This window comes from Sphaeramia orbicularis, chromosome 18 (assembly GCF_902148855.1).
Source record: "Sphaeramia orbicularis chromosome 18, fSphaOr1.1, whole genome shotgun sequence".
Taxonomy (NCBI): domain Eukaryota; kingdom Metazoa; phylum Chordata; class Actinopteri; order Kurtiformes; family Apogonidae; genus Sphaeramia; species Sphaeramia orbicularis.
In genome coordinates this window covers 7,149,174-7,172,539 of record NC_043974.1, presented here as the reverse complement: position 1 = coordinate 7,172,539, position 23,366 = coordinate 7,149,174, and the positions used below count along the sequence as shown (strand labels likewise).

The following is a 23,366-nucleotide window of genomic DNA, read 5'->3' as shown; positions in this document are numbered from 1 at the left end:
AGGGGGCGCTGCCGCAACATTTCTTTACCGACATCTACGAAACCTATATGTAAATTCAATTTTGCACATTTCTGAATTTTGGGCAAAATTTGGTGAGTTTTCGTAAATGTTCAGGGGGTCAAAATTGAGGTCAAAGCGCAGGAGAAGGAAAAATAAGACAAAATAAAAAAAAATAATAATAATAATAATCTGAGCAAGAACAATATAGGCGTTTCCGTGGCAACCACGTATTTTACTTTATTTGAAAGCTGTCGAGGTCCCCAACATGTCTGTGGGGTCAGATGTCACGTGTCGTGCACTTACACCCACGTGACTGACCCCGAGTGGGGGTGTCCCATTGACTCCCATTCATTCTGAGCAGGTGTAAATATGCGATTTGTGCACATGTCATATACATGTTCGGAAAGGTCTCAGCGCCGTGAATGTGAATATGTGTGAGTGTGGCGACAGTGGCGAAAGGCAACCGTGTCACTGGCGATTTTGTCCCCATGCGCCCACTGCAGACTCAATAGGCCCTGCGCCGGCTTTACTTGGCTCGGGCCTAATAATAAGAATCTGAGCAAGAACAATATAGCCGTTTCTATGGCAACCACATATTTGGCCTTATGTTAAAGCTCTCGAGCTCCCCCACATGTCTGTGGGGTCAGATGTCACGTGTCGTGCACTTACACCCACATGACTGACCCCGAGTGGGCGTGTCCTATTGACTCCCATTCATTCTGAGCAGGTGTAAATATGTGACTTGTGCACATGTCATGTACATCGTCGGAAAGGTCTTAGTGCTGTGAATGTGAATGTGTGTGAGAGTGGCGACAGTGGCGAAAGGCGACCGCGTCACTGGCGATTTCGTCCCCATGCGCCCACTGCAGACTCAATAGGCCCTGCGCCGGCTTTACTCGGCTCGGGCCTGAAAAAAAATTAAATAAAAATAATAAGAATCTGAGCAAGAACAATATAGCCGTTTCTATGGCAACCACATATTTGGCCTTATGTGAAAGCTCTCGAGGTCCCCCACATGTCTGTGGGGTCAGATGTCACGTGTCGTACACTTACACCCACATGACTGACCCCAAGTGGGCGTGTCCCATTGACTCCCATTCATTCTGAGCAGGTGTAAATATGCGACTTGTGCACATGTCATGTACATCGTCGGAAAGGTCTCAGTGCGGTGAATGTGAATGTGTGTGAGAGTGGCGACAGTGGCGAAAGGCGACCGCGTCACTGGCGATTTCGTCCCCATGCGCCCACTGCAGACTCAATAGGCCCTGCGCCGGCTTTACTCGGCTCGGGCCTAATAATCTGAGCAAGAACAATATAGCCGTTTCTATGGCAACCACATATCTGGCCTTATTTGAAAGCTCTCGAGGTCCCCCACATGTCTGTGGGGTCAGATGTCACGTGTCGTGCACTTACACACACGTGACTGACCCCGAGTGGGCGTGTCCCATTGACTCCCATTCATTCTGAGCAGGTGTAAATATGCGGTTTGTGCACATGTCATATACATCTGCGGAAAGGTCTCAGTGCCGTGAATGTGAATGTGTGTGAGAGTGGCGACAGTGGCGAAAGGCGACCGCGTCACTGGCGATTTCGTCCCCATGCGCCCACTGCTGACTCAATAGGCCCTGCGCCGGCTTTACTCGGCTCGGGCCTGAAAAAAAATTAGATAAAAATAATAATAATCTGAGCAAGAACAATATAGCCGTTTCTATGGCAACCACGTATTTGGCCTTATTTGAAAGCTCTCGAGCTCCCCCACATGTCTGTGGGGTCAGATGTCACGTGTCGTGCACTTACACACACATGACTGACCCCGAGTGGGCGTGTCCCATTGACTCCCATTCATTCAGAGCAGGTGTAAATATGCGATTTGTGCACATGTCATATACATCTTCGGAAAGGTCTCAGTGCCGTGAATGTGAATATGTGTGAGAGTGGCGACAGTGGCGAAAGGCGACCGTGTCACTGGCGATTTCGTCCCCATGCGCCCACTGCAGACTCAATAGGCCCTGCGCCGGCTTTACTCGGCTCGGGCCTAATAAGTAAAGAAAAATAATAAGAATCTGAGCAAGAACAATATAGCCGTTTCTATGGCAACCACATATTTGGCCTTATGTGAAAGCCCTCGAGGTCCCCCACATGTCTGTGGGGTCAGATGTCACGTGTCGTACACTTACACCCACATGACTGACCCCGAGTGGGCGTGTCCCATTGACTCCCATTCATTCTGAGCAGGTGTAAATATGCAACTTGTGCACGTCATGTACATCGTCGGAAAGGTCTCAGTGCAGTGAATGTGAATGTGTGTGAGAGTGGCGACAGTGGCGAAAGGCAACCGCGTCACTGGTGATTTCGTCCCCATGCGCCCACTGCAGACTCAATAGGCCCTGCGCCAGCTTTACTCGGCTCGGGCCTAAAAAATAATAATAATCTGAGCAAGAACAATATAGCCGTTTCCGTGGTAACCACGTATTTGGCCTTATTTGAAAGCTCTCGAGCTCCCCCACATGTCTGTGGGGTCAGATGTCACGTGTCGTGCACTTACACCCACATGACTGACCCTGACTGGGCGTGTCCCATTGATTCCCATTCATTCTGAGCAGGTGTAAATATGCGATTTGTGCACATGTTCTGTACATCTTCGGAAAGGTCTCAGTGCCGTGAATGTGAATGTGTGTGAGAGTGGCGACAGTGGAGAAAGGCGACCGCGTCACTGGCGATTTCGTCCCCATGCGCCCACTGCAGACTCAATAGGCCCTGCGCCGGCTTTACTTGGCTCGGGCGTAAAAATAAATAAATAAATAAATAAAAATAATAATAATCTGAGCAAGAACAATATAGCCGTTTCCGTGGTAACCACGTATTTGACTTTATTTGAAAGCTCTCGAGGTCCCCCACATGTCTTTGGGGTCAGATGTCACGTGTCATGCACTTACACATATGTGACTGACCCCGAGTGGGCGTGTCCCATTGACTCCCATTCATTCTGAGCAGGTGTAAATATGCGATTTATGCACATGTCATGTACATCTTTGGAAAGGTCTCAGTGCCGTGAATGTGAATATGTGTGAGAGTGGCGACAGTGGCAAAAGGCGACCGCGTCACTAGCGATTTCGTCCCCATGCGCCCACTGCAGACTCAATAGGCCCTGCACCGGCTTTACTCGGCTCGGGCCTAATTAGCCAGATAGGTATGAACTTGGGTTGTTCTGTAAGAGCGAGGGTGTTGGAGGAGACTGAATGAGGTATGCATGGATTGGAGCTGGAGCCTCAGCCGGGGTCAGAGCTAGAGCCGGGGCCGTAGTCGGCACCAAGCCCGAGCCTGGGCCATACGGGGCCGGAGCCAGAGCCTCAGCTGGGGTCAGAGCTGGAACTGAGCTGGGGCCATAGCTGGCGTCGGAGCACAAGCCGGGGCCGTACAGGGCTGGGGCAAGAGCTGGGGATGGAGCTGTAGCTGTAGCCAGAACCGGAGCCTCAGCCGGGGTCGGAGCCAGAGCTGGGGCCAGGGCCGGGCCGTAGCCAGGGTTGGAGTCCGAGCCGGGGCCGTACGGGGCCAGAGCCGGGGCCAGAGCCGGGGCCAGAGCCGGAGCCTCGGCCGGCGAATTGTTGCTGTGCAGCGCTCGTGAACCCTTGGGAACAAGCATTGTGCATTCCAGTACTCTGGAGGCGTGGCTTCGGAAGGATGTCTGAAGAAAGGGGTTTGGACTTTTGAATTGAGTATTTTCAAAATGTAGCTTGTTCGAACCGTTTTTCTAAGATCTTGCACCCCACCTTTAATAGATCTTAATTATTTTATTTCATTATAATTTCTTCCTTTTTTCCACCCAGTTTACTCAGTTCTGGTTTTAGTTATTATTATAATTATCACCATGGTTGTTATTGTTAGTATTGTTGATATTTTCTTGTGAGGGTCTTTGCCATCTTCTTCTTCCTTTTTCTCCCCCCTTCACTCTTTCCTTCTCTTCTCCCCCTTTCCTCTCCTTCCCCCTGTTCCTCCATGTCAGGTCCGGCATCAAAATGTGGTTCAACGAAATTCAAAATAAAGATAACAGAATATCAAGGGAAGCCTCATATACTTTATGAAGTTTCCCTTGGCAATGCAAATTTGTTCAGCACGAAAAGGCAGCCAGACAATCATTCTGCTGCACAAAACCTGGACAAGACAAGTTACAAGAAGAAAAAAAGATAGAAAACAAGTTCATATTCATTTCTAAAAAACACAATACCAATAGGAAAAAGACAAGACTTTGTTGGAAGAATTAGAAATTGTAAAAAGCCTTTCTTTCATGAGGGCCTGAAGATTAATTCATTGGGGCTGGAGTAAAAAACACACCAACACATGTCGGCATGCACCTTCTTCAAGGTGTTACAATGAAAGAGGAAGACACTAATATATACTCATGGACTGCAGGTGTGGCCGCCAGTGAGACAACAGCAAAAAGTTTTTCAGCTCTCAAATTATTTATTAAAAATAAATAAAAAATAATACTAATAATAAGATAAATAAAATAAAATTAAAACAATAAATAAATAAATACAGGGTGGGGAAGCAAAATTTACAATATTTTGAGGCAGGGATTGAAAGACAGTGTATGACCAATTAGTTTATTGAAAGTCATGAGAATTTATTTGCCACAAGAAAATTTACATAATAGAAAATGTTTTTATTCTATGTGTCCTCCTTTCTCAATAACTGCCTTCACACGCTTCCTGAAACTTGCGCAAGTGTTCCTCAAATATTCGGGTGACAACTTCTCCCATTCTTCTTTAATAGTATCTTTAAGAAAGTCGACATTGCTGTGAGATGTTCTATTGGTAGCATGTTCTAAAACACCCCAAATGGCATAATCCAGAGGGTTTAGATCTGGGCTAGAAGGCGGCCATAAACATGATTCCCAAAAATTGCTAAAGTTGGATTTGTTGCTGTTGTCAACAAGTGTTTTGGTGTTCTTGTGTAAGATTTTAACTTCAAATCATTTTTTTTTTCTTTTTTTTTTTTTTTTTTTTTTTTAAATATCTTTTTATTTCACACTGGAGAATCCTCCAAATACAGTACAAACATAATCATACTGGGTCTCACTTTTTAAAATTCTGCTCTGTGCATTCTTCCCACCTCCCATCCCTTAAGAAATAAATCAACTAAACACACAAAAGTAACAAGCCAAAAATATACATATCTAAAGAAAGATAAATAAACAAATACATAATAATAATAATAAAAAATCATAATAAAATAAAAATAATAATAATAACAAAAAAAAAAAAAAAAAAGAAGATGGCCGCTTGAGCTCAGAGCTCCATACTTCCTCAGTGCCTAATTTAAATTTTATACCTTCACTCAGCAATTAACAGAGTTCATTCTTGTAACTTTGTTACTTCAAACTACAAGGAACATGCCAGACGAAGGAAAAAGTAAAAGAGATCAAAGGAGAACTAAATTAAAGAACAAAGAAGAAGATAACCAGGATGGGGATGGCGGGTATGATCTGGCCGACATCATGGCTGAATTAAAAACTCAACGCTGTGACATAGTAAGTCACCTGGAGGGTATTGAAAGTCGTCTGGAAAACGTTATCACAGAAGTGTCGACAATGAAGACCGCACTGTCTAAGACAAATGAAGTACTCAATAAACAACACCAGCATTTGGAGGCAGCCGAACAAAGGATCTCGGACCTTGAGGACGCCCTGCATATTACCAAAAGGGACTTACACCGAGCCCAAGAGCTGATTAAAACCCTCGAAACTAAGACGGACGACTTGGAAAATAGAGGAAGGAGGAAGAACTTGGTTTTGATTGGACTCCCCGAACAATCTGAAGACCAGCACCTACTCAATTACATCCAACAGAAGATACCGGAGTGGCTGAATCTATCTATGGATCAACCACTGGAGATTGAACGCATACATCGCTTGCTGCAATCCTGACCAGAATCGGGTAAACCACCGAGACCAATTCTGATCCGCTTCCTGCAGTTCAGAGACAGGGAAATTATACTCCAAGCAGCAAAAAAGAAGACAACTCCAATACGCGAGGGTGATGCAAAACTTACCTTTTGCCAGGATTTTTCAGCGGAGGTTCGCCGCAAACGCAAAGAATTCGCTGGAGTTATAGAACATCTCCGTGAGAAGGGTATGTTTAGAGGCTTCGCATACCCTCACCGGCTTTGGATCTTCCATAAAGGTGTTATTCAACTTTTCGATAACCCCGTTGAGGTGAAAACTTTTATTGACAAGCTGAAAAAGCGACACGCCGAAATGGACCCGGTGGAATCTGATCATTAAAAGTTCATGAACTGAGCAGAGGTAAGACAGGGTTTTTTTTTTTTTCCCCAATCAATGACTGATCTGGTAGAAGATCGAACATTTTCCTCTGGATTAAGATCAGAGACAAACCCCCTTTTTTTTTTTTTTTTTTTTTTTTTTGAATTTCATAAAATTTTGAAGTTCACATATGTACCGGGATATCTCCGGAAACAAAGAATAACGCCACAGCGGACGGTCCCATTCGTGGTAAACGGGGGGTTCTCCATGAGAGAGGCACAACAGTCAAGCATGGGGAATACTCCTCATTTCCTATTATGTATTTAATATTCCTTTGTTTTCTATTAACGAGATCGATCTTGACTTACCAGTTCAATTGAAAAAGACATCAGTCCCATTGGGAACATTAACTGTACTTTTTGTTCTATTCTCTGCTCTACCAACGCTGTATCAAAGTTTACCCATATGGGCCAAAATAAAGTGAATGGATCATACTACGAACACTAGTGTGCAGGTGTACGAGGGAGACGAAGATATAAGCTTACCCCCTCCTCTTTTTTTATTATTATTATTATATTTATTTATTTAATTGGTTAATTTAATTAATTAATCAATCAATCAATCAATCAATTAATTAATTAATTAATTCTGGAGTTATAAAATGAACTTATTTCATTGTCCACCTGCGATACATTTGAAATATGGACAAATATCAATCTTGGTCCTCAGTTTGTTGGAAGACACTGAGGAAGGACGCTCCAAGTTGCCAGAGTCTTAGGGAAGATCTATGTATATTGCTCCCTTTTTGTGTAACCTATGTTTCATGGTTTTGTTTTCATGTGATCTTTACTTCCTTTGGCCTAAGAGAAAACTATTGTTGTGGTTTCCACAACTTGGGTGGGTTCGGGAATTTTTTTCTGCTTTTGTTGTTTTTCTTTTTTACAATACATTTTATGTCTGTTGGGTAACAACTATTATTAACAAAAACAGTAACACAGTTATTTGTTCTAGGCAATATGCATTGACAGCAATACTCAAGTCAAATGGTGGTTACTATGAATAACTTGAATATCATTTCCTGGAATGTCAAGGGTTTAGGTAACTTCTCTAAAAGGATGAAAATACTATCTGTTCTGAGGGACGATAAAGCAGATGTTGTCTTCTTGCAGGAAACCTATCTATCTGACAATGAACACACTAAACTTAAAACAGATTGGGTAGGTCAAGTTTACTTTTCCTCATATAAAACGCATAGTAGAGGAACATGTATTTTATTGAATCGAGATGTACCTTTCATCTTAGGTAAATTAATTACAGATCCAAATGGTAGATTTGTTATGGTTTCAGGCACTATTAATGGCACATCAGTGACTTTCTTAAATGTATACGCTCCCAATTCAGACGAACCGTCCTTCATATCGGACATGGTATTAATGTTCAATGAAAATTGTAAAGGGCTGGGGGTCTTAGGGGGAGACTTTAACGTAACTTTATGTTCAAAAGACAAATCCAATCAAGTTAAGGCCTCCAACCCTAAATCTGCTAAGGTTCTTTACGAACTGAGTGTAGACTGTGGTCTTATTGACGTTTGGTGGGAGTTAAACCCTGGTGTTAGAGATTATACTTTTTTTTCAAGTGTTCATAATTCCTACTCTTGATTGGACTATTTCTTTGTCCCCTCTAATTATATGTATATGATATCTAAGTGTAATATAAAACCAATTGTCCTCTCAGATCATTCTAGAATTCAGCTAACAATCCAATGTGAACAGAAAAGGGTTACTTCTAAGGGATGGAGATTTAACTCTTCTCTTCTTAAAGATAATGAATTTAAATCAAATATGCGCATATGGATAACAAACTATATTAAAGAAAATAATGATCCTTCCTTAGAGCCCAAAATTATTTGGGATGCGGCAAAAGCTACACTAAGAGGGCACCTTATTTCATATGTCTCATTTAAAAATCATGAAAAACTTCTTAAAAGAAAAGAACTAGAGAGAGAAGTAATACAAAGTGAAAATATTCATAAAAAACACCTACAAAAGCTAATTTGAAACAATTAAATGCTGTTAAAGCTAAAATAAATATTATGATATCAGACGAGATTATACAAAAAATTAATTATATTAAACAAAAGGAATATGAATTTGGGAACAAACCAGGCAAATTACTAGCTCATCAAATAAAGAAGGAGGAGGCCAAAAAGACTATCAAAGCAATACAGCTTAGGGAAAACAAAATAACTTATTACCCAAAAGAGATTAACCAAGCTTTTCTCGACTTCCATAAGAATCTTTATAGATCACAAGGGGGATACTCTCAGGAAGAATTGGATGATTACCTCAGTAAAATTAAGCTGCCTGAGGTCTCTGCTCAGGACCAACATCTTTTAAACTCACCATTTACAGAAGCAGAAATATTAGCCACAATTATGTCAATGCAGGCAAATAAAAGTCCAGGACCAGACGGTTTCTCAGTGGAATTCTAGAAAGAATTTTGGCCTGAGATCCATCCTATCTTTATAGCAATGGTGAATAACTTTTGTAAGAAAAAACTCCTTCCTCAGACGATGAACTTTGCTCACATTAGTGTTCTACACAAAGAAGGTAAAGACCCCTTGCAGTGCTCATCATACAGACCTATAAGTCTACTAGACCATGACTATAAGATTATTACGAAACTTTTAGCAAGAAGGCTGGAGTTAGTTCTCCCTAAATTGATCAACTCAGACCAATCAGGTTTTATAAAGGGGAGATATGCAGCTGACAATATAAGGAGAACCCTGAATGTGGTAAACTGCATTAACAACCAGCCGAGGCCTTCTCTTTTGTTATCTTTAGACGCAGAGAAGGCTTTTGATGGGGTGGAGTGGAGCTTTCTTTTTCAGTATTACGCAAAATTAAAATAGGGGACAATTTCATTGGTTGGATTAAAACAATTTATAATACCCCTAAAGCTGCAGTTATAACAAATGGCTATTGTTCAGATTTTTTTTCTTTAACTAGAGGGACTAGGCAGGGATGCCCTTTGTCACCTTTACTTTTCACTATGGTGATTGAACCATTGGCCACATGTGTAAGAAATAACATCAACATTAAGGGTTTAAAGTGCGATACCTATGAACATAAAATTTCCTTATATGCCAATGACATCCTTTTATATATTACCGATCCTGAGAACTCTATATTTCATCTGCTAAATACAATTAAAGAATTTGGAACCTACTCAGGATACAAGATAAATTTTAATAAGTCTAATGCTCTTTTCTTACACATGACACCAACTGCAAATATGCTTACATCATATGGCTTTAATTGCACACCAAAAGGCTTTAAGTATTTGGGCATAATTATTATGCCAGATTTGGACAAATTATTTAAGGAAAACTATACTCCCCTCATACTTAAGATTAAATCAGACTTGTTAAAATGGTCTTCTCTGCCACTGTCACTTTTAGGTAGAATTAATATAATTAAAATGAATGTCCTCCCAAAATTCAATTTTCTTTTCCAGATGCTTCCATGTTTCTTATCTGTAGAGTTTTTTTTAAAATTAATTAACAGTTGTTTCTCAAGATTCATTTGGAATAACAAAAAACCTCGGATCAGCCTAATGACCCTTATGAAGCCTGAAGCCATGGGAGGTCTTGGTTTTCCCGACCTCCAATATTATTTCTGGGCAGCCCAAATAAGGAATCTGATTTCATGGTCAATGGGAAGAAAAGAATCTTTGTGGGTCCAGATGGAATCAAAACCATTCGAACCTCTGCCTCTTATTTCCCTTCTATTTATAAATCATTTTGATCATAAATCATTTTGCACTGATCAGCCTTGGCGGAGGTCTGCGCTCTCCGAGTGCTTCTAGTTGAAATCTCCTTTGGTGTGACGAGTGCATTCAGCAAATCACACACTCTTTGACGTTTGCTTTCCTGATTACTCATATGGGCAAAAGTTTCTGAAAAGGTATGGATAATAGTGTTAGATATGATTATGACATCAATATATGTTTGGTTTCAAAACAATTGACGTAGTGCCTGCTGAGAAAAAACAACTAAATGTTCACTGTAAATTTTGCTTCCCCACCCTGTACATACATACATACATACATATGTACATACATACATTACAATAGATGCAAGGGGTGGGGACAGAATTCAACACCTCAAAAAAAGAGAGGCCTATTGGATCTATGTTCTCAAGGCCACTGAACACCCGAACCTGAATGAAAATTTTGATTCATTTCCTCAAATATAAAACTCTAGTATTATTTAATTTTTCCATTTTGTTATTATTCATTTTGTTTTCAGGCAGAGAATTTGATACAAAAGTAAACTTGTTTCAGTTCAATAGAAATTTACATCTTAAAGTTTGATATCATCAGATCCCTTACAATACAATGGCACACTCAACCAGTAGAGAGACCAATCTAAATGTATCTGCTCTTTTTGGCCTAAATCCACCTTTTCACCTTCTGTAAATAATCCGACATTGACTACTTTTACTAAAAAAGTGTCTATTGAGGTGGAGAGAATTTTTAGCTCCCCGACAACAAAATAACAAAAAAGAAGATGCACTTACATGGCTTTCTAACAGAAATGATATAATCATAAAAGGTGCAGATAAGGGCAAAGAAAAGTACATAACAGAAGCTTGGCATCAATTAAAATAATACAGAGTACTATTCTATGCTATCATCTAACCCAATGGAGAATACAAAAAAAGAACTTTTGGAGCTTTTAGAAACTCCCAAGAATCAGCAATGGATATCGAATAAAGAGTAAGAGTTTCTAAACTGTCAAACACCATGTGCTCCTTTTTACATGCTCCCAAATTCCACAAAAATGCACTTAACCCACCATTATTAGTGGGAGTGATTCAATTACAGAACCTGCTTCTAAATTTGTTGACTATCACATCAATCCATTAGTGTCACAATAACCCTCTTACATTCAGGATAGCACCCAAGTGCTTCAAAAAATTATACAAATGGCAAATATTGGTTCACGTATCATGGCCCCAATGGATGTTGAATTCCTGTATAGTAATATTGTACATGAAGGACTTGGAGCCCTGAAACACTTTCTGGGGAGTAGATGTATAGAGCTTATGCCCACAACAGATTTCATTATTGAGTTGAGTGGGCCTTGAAAAACAATATGTTTCTGTTAGAAGATAAATTATATAAACAGGAAAAGGGGACAGCCATGGGTGCATGTTTTGCACCAAACAATGCAAATCTGTTTGTAGGTCTTTGGAAAGAAAAGTACATATATTCAGATGACAATCTTTTCACAGATTAAACTTGAGTGGTGGGGCAGATATATAATGTCATTCTCTTTCTCAGGCTCAGAAAAAAGAATTGCAGGACTTTCATCTTTATGTTAATAATACTAATTACATCTTGAAGTTATGTTTGGAATATGATTACAAAAGCATTAGTTTTCTAGAAATAAAAATTACAAAAGATGAACAGGGTGATCTACACACTTCAGTACTTAGAAAGCCTACTGATCACAATACAATCTTGCATGCAGATAGCTTCCATCCTCCCTGGTTGATCAAAAATTGTAAGATCCTTGATACATAAAATGGTGGACTCAAATGTACGACTCCAAAAACTGAAGATTAACAAAAGTATTTTAGTAATGAAAAAGTGATTTGAACAAAAAGCGCTCCAAAGAAGGATATAAAAAACTACTAACAAATCTCTGTGATAAACAAATAAACTTACAGAAAAACTTGAAGCAAAAAACTGACAGACATGGAAAAAACCTGGTTGACCGCTTGACGTGAACACACTGACAGATTCAGACAAACTGGCACTAGACAAAGGGAGACAGGACTATTTATACATGAGGTAGGGGAACACAGGTGACAACAATCAGGGGTGGGGCTAACAATCACACTGGTGGGAAAACACACAAAGGGAGGAAGTCAGGGTCTGAAACGAGAGGGAAGAGATGTGTACGAAATAAAACAAGTGCAAGACAGGACCAAATATGAACGACTCTAACTTAACATAAAGTGACTAATCAAACAAAGACAAAACACAGAAAACCGAAGATGAGACATGAAACACTAAACATTAACATGACTAACATATCTGACAAGACATGACAAACATATTCCCTATGTACAGGTACAGAGGGTCAAGCACATTTGTGACACTGACCAGGACTTTATAAACCAGTCCATGGAGATGCAACAGCGTTTCTCACAAAGGGGATACCCACCGAGGCTGCTATCAGAAGCTCACGACGGAGTACTGTTCCTGGAGAGGTCTGAGCTACTCACCCCCAGACCAAAACAGGAGCCAGTCCAGAAGCCCTACTTTGTCACACGTTACAGCAGAGAAGCAGTACATATAAAACATGTCATCAAGAAGAACTGGGACATTATTGTGAGTGATCCTGTTTTAAGAGGAGTATTCCCTGAGCCCCCTGGAGTAAGTTTAAAAAGAGCCCCTACCATCAAGTACAAGCTGATAAGGAGTTACCTTCCAGCCTCAAGGCCTAACACTTGGCTCACTTGTCCCAAAGGAAACTTTTGCTGTGGCCATTGCAGGTACTGTGAGAACATGGTCAAGATAGACACTTTTAAAGACACATAAGACACATTCAATTAACAGTTTCATAAACTTTCATAAACCAAAGACATGTCCTGATAGGTTCATCGGTTAATTTAATTTGCCAATAGGTGTGAATGTGAGAGTGATTGTCTCAATATGCCAGCCCTGAGATGAACTGGTGACATGTCCAGGGTGTACCTCACCTTCCCCCATAAGTAGCTGGGAGCGACCCTTGTGACACTAGTGAGGATAAAGCAGGCTCAGAAAATGAATGTATAATGAGTTTCATAAACTGCAACACAGCTCATGTAGTGTACTGCTTTGAATGCCCCCGTAGGTGTTTTTATGTTGGTCTAATTAAAAGGAGGCTTAGAGATAGAGTGGCTGAACATAGGTATGCCATTCGGTCTAGGAATCTTAATTACGCAATGGCTAAACATTTTTGTGGAGGCTCATCATGGAAATGATTCAACTCTGAAGGCTTCTGGCATTGAAGCCATTACATTACAATTACAATTTTCTTCACTTTTAAAAAATTATTCATTCACACCCCCCCCCCCTTCTCCCCCCTTATTTCTACATATTCTGTCCTCTAATTAGAAGAGAGTGGCTACTTAATCCCACTGAGTACCTAAAAAACTTTTTGCCGTTGTCTCACTGACTGCCACACCTGCAGTCCATGAGTATATATTAGTGTCTTCCTCTTTCTTTGTAACACCCTGAAGAAGGTGCATGCCAACATGCATTGGTGTGTTTTTAACTCCAGCCCCAATGAATTAATCAACAGGCCCTCATGAAATGACGGCTTTCTACAATTTCAAATTCTTCCAACCAAGTGAGTGCCTGGATTTTTGTCTTTTTCCCTACTGTTCATCCCCTCTCAGTGAGCACCTCTGGTTTGTTCAATACCAGTAGCTCCCTGTGATTTTTTTTTTTTTTGTCTTTTTGAACACAATGCTAATGTTTTAACTTGAGAAAAGTTCAGAAATAAAAATTACCCTGATTTTCAATGACAGCTTTCACGGGTCTTGACTTCTCACCATTGCTGTTGGATAGGAGTGTAATAGTACAAAAAAAATTTGGTTTGATACGTTTTCGGTACAGAGGTCTTCGGTTCAATATGTTTTCAGTACTGTGAAGGAGACCAGTGAATTTGGGGGGGGGGGGGGGGGGGGGGGGGTACTTCCCAAGTGTTTGCATTCTTCACATAGACTATATGTATTTGTTCGGTACACCTCTGTTTTGTATCAAAGGCCCGAAATGAAACAGTTCGATACAAACGGGTGCGCCTAATGTTGTTAATGCTGTTGGATGACTTTATGCAGCTCCTGGCATAGAAATTCAAGAAGTTCAGCAATGTTTGATGGCTTGTCACCATCCATCTTCCTCTTGATCATATTCCAGAAGTTTCCAAAGTGGGTTCAGATCGGTAGATTAGGCTGGCCATGACAGGGTTTTCATCTGGTAGTCCATCATCCACACCTTTATTGACCTAGCTGAGGCAAGGAGCATTGTCCTGATAGAAAAGCCAGTCCTCAGACAGTGGCATGCTGGGCAATCGTCAGGAGTTGGGAGGTTTCCCAGTGGGTTACTGTGCTTTTGGGCTGCCAAGGGGAGAAAATTATAAATATATATACAGTATGTATACAGCCCCTAACGGTTGGGTTATTTATTCAACTGGGCTGCAACAAGTAGCCTGGGCTGCTGTTTCATAATGATAAGACATTAAGTTGAATAAATTTTTTTCATTCATGAAAATCCACCAAATAATGATGGAGAATACTCATTTCGCACAGCACTTCTCTTTCCCTCAGACTGAGGGAGATACCATTACACATCAAAAATGCCTTTGCACTCATTAAAGTTGGTTGAGATGGCTGAGGCTGGCTATATCACAGAGGATTGGCCCTGGGGCTCATGAAAAGATGGACAGAAAAAGGTTAGGTGGGGCTGAAAAAGCCAAAATAAGAAAGCAAAAGGCTTTAGAAGAGGATACTGCCAAGTATGCGAAGCTAACAGAAATTTTTTCAAGAAGACGGACAGAAGAGGAAAATGGTAAGGGACCTGGGCCAGGGGTATAGGCTAATTAATATTTATAAGCTAATATTAGGCTTGGATGCTCTGAATAGGCTATACAGTATTTAACCAATTCAGCTTGATGTATAATGGAGTAATACACTGCATATCATTTTAATTAATGGAAGAAAATATTAATAATGTAACAATGCATAATTTAGATGCAATAGAAAGCTACTTCTAGACTAGCCTTTAATTGCATGCTTTTTGTAGCATCTGAGCAGCAAAGCCAAGTTGAGAATGATGATGACACTGATGATAGGGAGGGGTGTTGCATGTGGGGAGTTTATGAAACTTTACCTAATTTTTGACTGAGCTATGGTAGCTACTTGTTACGGACAGCACATAAACAGTGGATTGAATTGACATCAGTGTCTTACTGATGATCCCAGTGCGTAAAAGAGGTATCCACACATTAAGTGCACAGTGCGTGCATATTTATAACTTGAAACAGCTAACCATAAGTATTATCCCCGGTCTGTCAGCCAGTTGGATATGAAACTCCTGGGCTGAAAAATGGTCCCAGCACACCACTGTCCCCAGAGTTTGGGAACACTGTCAGAGCAGAGGTCAAGTAGTTTTCAATAGTTATTTTTTGATTCCAATTACTTTTGCGGTACTAATAGCACTGTTTTTACCACCCAGCTAGTCCTATTGCAAGAAGACAGTGATTTCCACAGTAGTGGTTTTTATACTTCTCCTTCTTAAATAAAACACGCATCAGGTGTTTATTAAGAAGAATAAGGTGTGCTTGCGTTGGAATTCAATGGACACAGGAATGGAATGGCTGTCATACATGCAGACATGCTGATTTCAGAGGAAATTGCAGTGGTTTCTTAATTTTTTCCAGAGCTGTATATATCGGACTCCCTAAACTAAATGACAGTAATCATTCTGGTAAGGTACGATAACCGCTCCCTTCGGTTTATACTTCTGTCATTCGGTTTACAAACGTGTACACACTTTGTTTACAGCATTAAAACCGAATGACATTCATTTGGGGTGAAATTACACTGAAATAAAGCAGAATGACAATGAAGCTGGGGTGGAGAACACACTCCAACCCCCTACCACTGCTGGCTCGCAGAAATGCCCTTAAATTTTATCCAAATTGGGTGCAAGTTTGTAAACTGAATGGCAGAAGTATAAACCAAAGTACAAGGGAGCACTTGTTGTACCGTGCCAGAAAAACTGCTGTCATTTGGTTTAGGGAGTCCCGTATATACACACATGCTGGATCGCATTTCATCCATGTCATGGTCAATCTTCTTATCAATGGCTTGTAAAATTCATTTTCTTTTTTAAGATTTTCTCTTCTTGCATTCGCAAATGTCTTGGCAAATAATTTCTGTCATCTTACCCATTCAGATGGCATGGTTTTATTCGCAATGTAGTAAAACATGAGAACCTCTTGGGCGTCCTCCATCCTGGGCATACTGCGGGCTTGTCTAGCATCATTGCGCTTTTTGGGCCTTCAGCTTCTTGTTCCACTGACTGGACTGGAGGTGTACTGCAGTTTCTTTTACCACTCCCCCATACGTCATCAGCCTGATTTGAATAAGTTACCCTGAACTTTGGGGTGTGGTGGAAACACACAGCACACAGATTACCAGGAATTCTTTTACCCAGGTAAATAAGTTCTTCGTAATATAAGTTCTAGGTATTTTGGTGGAAAAGGGCCTGAACTTTCAAATTATACTGCAGGCACAATGACATATTATTTACCCTCAAAGCACCCCCCCCCCCCCCCCCCCCCCACCAAACATAACATGTAAGAAGTTCAAAAGTAATACAAATGTTCTTACCAGGATTCGCACCCTGCTTTCCTGCGTGGCAGATCAAAGCATTAGTTACAGAGCTATCTATTTACCTGAAGAGCAATTATAGTATGTAAATTTATGTACTCCAAGGCTCACCTATCTTGAGTATTGGGGGTCTACTGCACATGCACATTTATGACGAGGGCCTATATGGTATAGTATGTCTGAACTAGAGTAAAGTCAAATCATGAAGAGACAACTGTGAACTGTCTATTCAAGCAGCATTTGAGTCTGCATGGAAAAGCAATTGAGAAGCCACAGAAGGTATGTAAGGTATTATTATACAGTCAGAACAATACAACTAAATGACTTGAATATTATATATCTTTGAACACAGCCAGTGATTGAGTGAATCACACAAAGCTGTCATAGGCCTCTACTGTGTCCTGTTGTTTCTATTTTTAAATTATCTGGAATGCAATGGAATTCAATGCCATAACTTAGGACAACCTTATCAAAGGCAACTCTTTGCTTTAAGTCCAAAAGTGGTCACATTAGTGAGGTTAAATTGTATAAATTTTAACAGTATATGATAAAAAAAAAAAAAAAAAACAGTTTTATGTGGTTTGAAGCATTTATATTGTTAATTTTGTCTCACTTCACCCCCTTGAACCCCCACCAGGGCTCTGCCCTTGGACTACACCACTCTTCACCAATCAAACCCACCCCACCCCATTTTTTCTGGATCCGCCACTGAAGCTCTATCTGAATGTATGAAGAATGCGTGAAGATATTTCAGAATAACAGTGATTGATTCACTATGACAAATCATACCAGCCAAAGGCATTGTAATGTACTGTTGTTATGTTGCTGAAAGTACAGATATGGCACAGCTGCTGAGCACCCTGTCTTCTTTTGGATAATGACCCTAAAAAGACGCTGTAGGAGAAAGATGCTGTTTCTCTCCCGCTGCCATTTCCCTCTACAACTGATGCATTTAATTTCCCTTCAAAAATTCAGACTTTCAAAGTAATTGAATTAGGTCTTGAATTATCTACATACACTTGTTGTGGGCTTGTCTTATTTCTAGTAAGAGATCAGAAAACTGCAATTTAAATGTATAGAAAGAATGACCATTTTAATATTGTTTAATCTATTGATTAGTACATCAAGTAGAACTAAACAACAAATTACTTGTTTGTATATGTAATTCAAGCACACACAACTTGTATATTCCATCTTAAAATATTTTCAGATTGCCATACTACAAGTCTACTTCATTTTGTTCAGTTATGGATGCAAGCCAGGAAACCCATAAATCTGAAACTTTGGTAGGGTACTTGAAAGCAACAAACGGCTTGACCCACTTTACTCAGACGCCACACAAACGTTTCCCTCACTCTTCGTAAAGTTTGACTGAAAACGTAATCAGAAACGAAGTACTTCCCTTTCAAAGTAAAGGTTTAAAAAAAAAATCACAAGCGGATGCTTTTAGCATCTCTCTCTCTCTCTCTCTCTCTCTCTCTCTCTCTCTCTATATATATATATATATATATATATATATATATATATATATATATATATATATATATATATATATATATCCTTTACACTCCTGGAAAAGGTCGTTTTCAAATATCTTTTTTTCCCCAGGTAGATTTTATTATGAAGGTTTGACCCGGAAGTCAGCCGTTGTCAATTTTTGCCAACGTGACAGTGCCTCCTCGTGTTGATACTGAAGAGAGGATAGAAAAGAAACAAGCCTTGTTTATTGCTAAGTCCCGACTAAGACCAAATCCAGAGGAAAATGGACATGAAGAAGAGAGTTTCTTTAGAGCTGAGGCACCGGTCGCCAACAGAAGTAGGTTTTCTTTTTTGCTTTCTTGTTTATTTGTTGCAGTGTAAACTTGACCAACCGGCAGGGAAAGTAAGATGGGTGGTGAGCACATGGTGGGATGTCGGCAGATTTTAAAGTGTTAAAATGTAATTTATTCTTTTAAGCTAATAATTCAGACCACAAAAAGCTTGGAGGAAATTGCATGTAGGCTGCTTTCACTTCTCAAATCACTACCACAAGACTTGAACGGATGCTTGTGACCGCGTTATCACTGATAAACAGCACAGTCACGATGCACAGTTGTATGCGTAAATAGTATTATTAGTAAATTTACCATTTGAGGCGCTGACTAGAGCAACCAAGTATTGTACATATTCTTAAATTCGAAATGAAAACGAAACTTATTCGAGCTCTGAAACGCGCAATCATTTCCACCGGACCAGGCTAATACCTGGACGGTGATTAATAGGCATTTTAGTTTCAAACTATACGTATAAGCGAAAGTATAAATACGTCGAAGTCGTCATCAAGTTTACACTATAGGTTAACTTATAGATTCTGGATTTTTAAATCATACAAAGGAGCAGGAAATGTTTGCAATAACAGTTCTTTAATGGCCATGAAGTTATTTTAATATTTGTATAAACCAGGAAATGCTTAGTCGTTTAAATATTACACATTCTAAATCCTATCAAGCTCAGTCTTTCTTTTTACAAGTTGTAAACAGCGTTTTGGTTTTCATAAATTGTGGCATTGCATGTATGAAAAACTCATTTTGGCGTTGTTATCATCCTCAAGCCAGATCTTAGTCGGAGCCCTTGTTCTGAGGGCGCGTAGCCAGCGGCGTGCTAGCACTAGCGGGCTAAAATAATCACTTCACTGCGTGTTTTTAATATATCGCGATAGCTTTGCCATCCAAAACCACCATAAGTTGTTCATATGTTATCAGAGTAACATGAACAGCTTTCAGGAAGTATTATACAAACGAGAAAACCTAAAAGCTGTTAACGTGCAGCTAGCAGAAGAGCTAAATTAGCAGCGTCACATGTGTTGGGAGTTTACAAACAGAGCAAGTCGGGATCCGTGCCAATATGAAACCGTGTCCTTTCCATCGAACTAGGGCCAGATCTGTCCATTGTTGTCTCCTAATTTGTATCCTTTACGCAGAAGATCTTTGGTAATATATAAAGAAGGATTTTAAAGCCAGTCTACGTTATGCAATTTAATGCCAAATAAGTCACGACTTAACAAGCTTCAAAGTGGTACATTGTTGTCAGAAGCGGCAACCGTGTTTATTATTTTAGGGCAAGCTCTGATATCACACTGAAAATAGTCCACTGCACGTAAAAGTTATGTTCTCAGAACCTTATTTCAGTAGAGATATTAGCAGAAATATACCAAAAGTAGTTGCTATCAATTAAGATGGTCCTCCAGAGTAAGTTACACTCATTGTTGGATTCATATCAATATCATGTTTTAGCTCACATTACCCTACTTTCTAAGGTATTGTGTAGTTGAACCTACATCAGTTCATGATAATCTGTAAGGCCCTTGTAAAAGCGATCTCGATCGCAGTGGGAGCTCTCTAGTTAAATCTTGTTAAATAAAATAAAAAAGATCCTCCTAAGATTGTAGTATCAGTGTACTGTGAAAACTCAAGTCAAGCTCAGAAAAACAGGCCTGTTTTCTGCTTCATGACGCTGCATTTTCCAATGGATCAAAAGCCTTGTTTAGCTTGAGGAAAAATGACTAATTATCAAATTACCATTTTTTTAACATCAGACAGTAAAATCAGTACATTAGGTGATATGTGGTTTACATCGGACGTTAAGTGGATAAAAAAGAACATCTGAAAAGAGACAAAGCTGATAGGCAAATGTAGTTGAGAACAAAAGAACAAGTTTTCCATCTGGATGTAGTGAAGTTGAAATATAAAGTTTTGTAACATGGAGTTACTCAAGTGTAAGTCTAATGAACTTTTACTTCAGTAAAAATACTGGTTTATGTTCTGCCAATGGCTTTTGAATGCAGCATCACTTAAGACAAAAGTAGTGAACTGATCTTAAATTCCAACGTAACTCTACGACGTGAATTTTCTGCTAATAAACTAAGAGACAAACGTTTCCGTCTTGTGTGGTATTTTCAGTTTGTGCCGTTCTAAAGTGTCCTCACCATCTGACAGAGCTAGTAGGAGAAAAATTAGAATTAGTCAAACCAACACCACAATCATAAACCTAGAAATGCAATCCTTGAGTCATGTTGAAATTGCTTGCAGTTACTGTATGTGTAGTTTAGAAAGGCGGGGGGGGGGGTGTAGTTAAAAATAACAGTTTTAGGTTGATGCATAAGTGTTTTGTTTATCAAAATATGGTCTGAATTGAGATCCTGTTCTGATCCTGTCCTCACAGGTCCAGGAGCTGGTTCTGGATAACTGTCGCTCCAGTGAAGGTAAGATCGAGGGAATCACTGAGGAGTTTTCAAATCTAGAGCTGCTCAGTCTCATCAATGTTGGCGTGACCAGTGTAGCAGACATCCCCAAACTGGACAAACTCAAAAAGGTGAGTAAAATCTAAATATGCACTTACTCATTTAACTATACATATCTTTCTTTTTTGGGGGGGGTGCGGGCGCGGGCTATTCACTTGAGGAGGATCTGTAGAAATGTTTCTAAAGGGAGCTGTCAGTGTACTGGGCATGTGTCCTTTTCCACAGTTTAAGTAAGACTTACAAATTAATTTTTTAAAGTACCCACTAATGTAGTGACTACATGACAGGCAAGGTGTGAAAAAATGCTGTAAGGTCATGCCCCTTTTGGAAGACATGGACTCACTGAATCAGTCCTCTAGTTTGCTACTAGATACTGCTGAATATTAAATAGCTTTTCTGAGATAATTTACCAAGCATAATGTATCTGTCTGTAACTTGGGGGGGGGGGGGGGGGGGGGGGGGGGCTGATCTGCCTTGGCGGAGGTCTGCGCTCTCCGCGTGCTTTCTAGTTTGAAATGCATTTTCGATCAAATCATTTTACTTGAACAGTGACTAGAAATTGGAATTTTTATTATTAGGGCTGGGTATCGTGGCCAATGTTCTTAATCCATTTGATTTTGATTCATAAGGTTCTGAATTGATTGATCATGATTCAGTTTGATCCAATATTGATTCGCTTCCGTATTAATTGATTCAGATTCCTTTAGTGATACCAGAGTACAATTTGGAGCTGTAACCTGATTATTTGACTACAGCAGCCCTACAACACATCAATACTGGTATCAATATTGACATTAGAAAGGAAATGATTATGACATTTCAGCAATAAATAGCTGAATCTGTCCTTAAAAAATGAACGGGGCAGAAACATTGCCAGGTTTCTACAGTGGCTCAGAACGGACTTCTTCATAATTTTTATTCTGTTTTATGGCTGATGGCTTCTAGTGTTAAGGTGGATTACTATCACCTATGGATGAGTGTGGATCCAAGTTAATATTCCTAGAATGACCCGTAACGCGCCTCAGAGAGCCTCCGCTGACCAGACGGTCCGGGCGGGCAGTTCCTCCGCACTGCGGGTTCGAGTTTGATGCTGGGAGGACCTCCTGCGGAGGTGCTTTCCCCACTTTTTCTACATGCCCCTCCCACGCCAGAACTGTCGTGAGCGAGATCGAGATGCTCCGTCTCCTCTAGGGGCCCACGAGACGGAGCCAGCCGTGCCTTGGCGTTGGCAGTACCCAGGTCAGGTACTCGCTGACCCGCTCTGAAAAATCTATCTCATTCACTATTACTCGATAACGCAAAATTAAAATAAAATCAATCCAAAATCGATCAAATCATTTTCTTTTACCCAGCCCTCATTATTATTATTAATATTATTATTGTTATTATTATTGTTATTATTATTGTTATTATTATTATTAGCTTTGTTCATATTTGGGTGTTTTTAAAATGCTGTTTTCTCTTGTGTAGTTGGAACTGAGTGACAACAGGATATCAGGCGGTCTGGAGGTCCTGGCAGAGCGGCTGGTGAACCTAACACACCTCAACCTCAGCGGGAATAAGTTCAAAGACATCAGCACTCTGGAGCCCCTGGTGGGTGCATTTACAGCTGAATTAATTGTCATTCATGACTCTCCAGTTAACTGCTGTGATTACGGGGTTTCTGCACTGATACCATCCTCTTTCCAGATATTTGTAGGCAAATAAAAATCCTGGACTTAAAACGACTTGTCTTGGATTCCCATTTTTAACCCTTAGGTCCTCCTTGGGCATTTATATGCTTTTTTCGCTCTCTTCTTTTCCATTTTCATTTATTGATCATTTTGGCTGTGTTGCAGCTTTCGCCATGAAATTTGGCAAGAACTTTTCTTTTTAATTATATTTTTGAAATCTTGTGTCTTTTACTCTTTCCTGTATTTTATACTCCCATGATGCATTTTGCACCCCCGTGTTACCTTTTGTGGCAAAAATGTACACACACAAAAAACCTGCTATAAAATCACCATACAGCAATATATTTTTTGGCTTTTTTTTTTTTCATAAATCTGTTCAACAACTTCCGCTCTGCTCAAAACTACTAAACATTCAACAATTTGGGGGATTTTAACCTTTGAAATTCCAGCGTAATTATTTGAATTCTGAGTGATTTATTTAAAAAAACTGAATGTTTCATATAATAAATATTAGGGAGATGAAACATTGGTTGTGATTAGAGTCTTGAATATGTCAAACATGAACAACAAAATTGATTCGATTGCATTAGTATTTTTTCTGTAGTGTCTGATATTCCCTCTGATAACCCTTGTTGACAAAATGCAGCATTGACTTCCATTACAACCACATTTTAAAGCTCACTACCATTACACTTTATAAC

General features: G+C 39.9%; 1 protein-coding gene and 1 long non-coding RNA gene across 2 annotated transcripts in view; one reads left to right on the top strand and one right to left on the bottom strand.

The window, feature by feature from the left end:
* Positions 1-5,370: 5,370 nt before the first annotated feature.
* The window catches only part of LOC115438424 (uncharacterized), a 20,181-nt gene continuing 2,185 nt past the window's right edge, over positions 5,371-23,366 (bottom strand). Inside the window, exons 2-4 of the long non-coding RNA XR_003938069.1 lie at positions 20,730-20,739; positions 11,633-11,638; positions 5,371-5,381 (exon numbers count right to left, since the gene is read on the bottom strand). This is a non-coding gene — a long non-coding RNA (uncharacterized LOC115438424). The remainder of the gene's footprint in view (positions 5,382-11,632; positions 11,639-20,729; positions 20,740-23,366) is intronic.
* LOC115438422 (acidic leucine-rich nuclear phosphoprotein 32 family member B-like) overlaps positions 18,357-23,366 on the top strand; it is a 26,582-nt gene continuing 21,572 nt past the window's right edge. Inside the window, exons 1-3 of the mRNA XM_030162046.1 lie at positions 18,357-18,529; positions 20,914-21,063; positions 22,463-22,585. Coding sequence (XP_030017906.1) covers positions 18,476-18,529; positions 20,914-21,063; positions 22,463-22,585 — 327 coding nt within the window. The 5' untranslated portion in view covers positions 18,357-18,475. The remainder of the gene's footprint in view (positions 18,530-20,913; positions 21,064-22,462; positions 22,586-23,366) is intronic.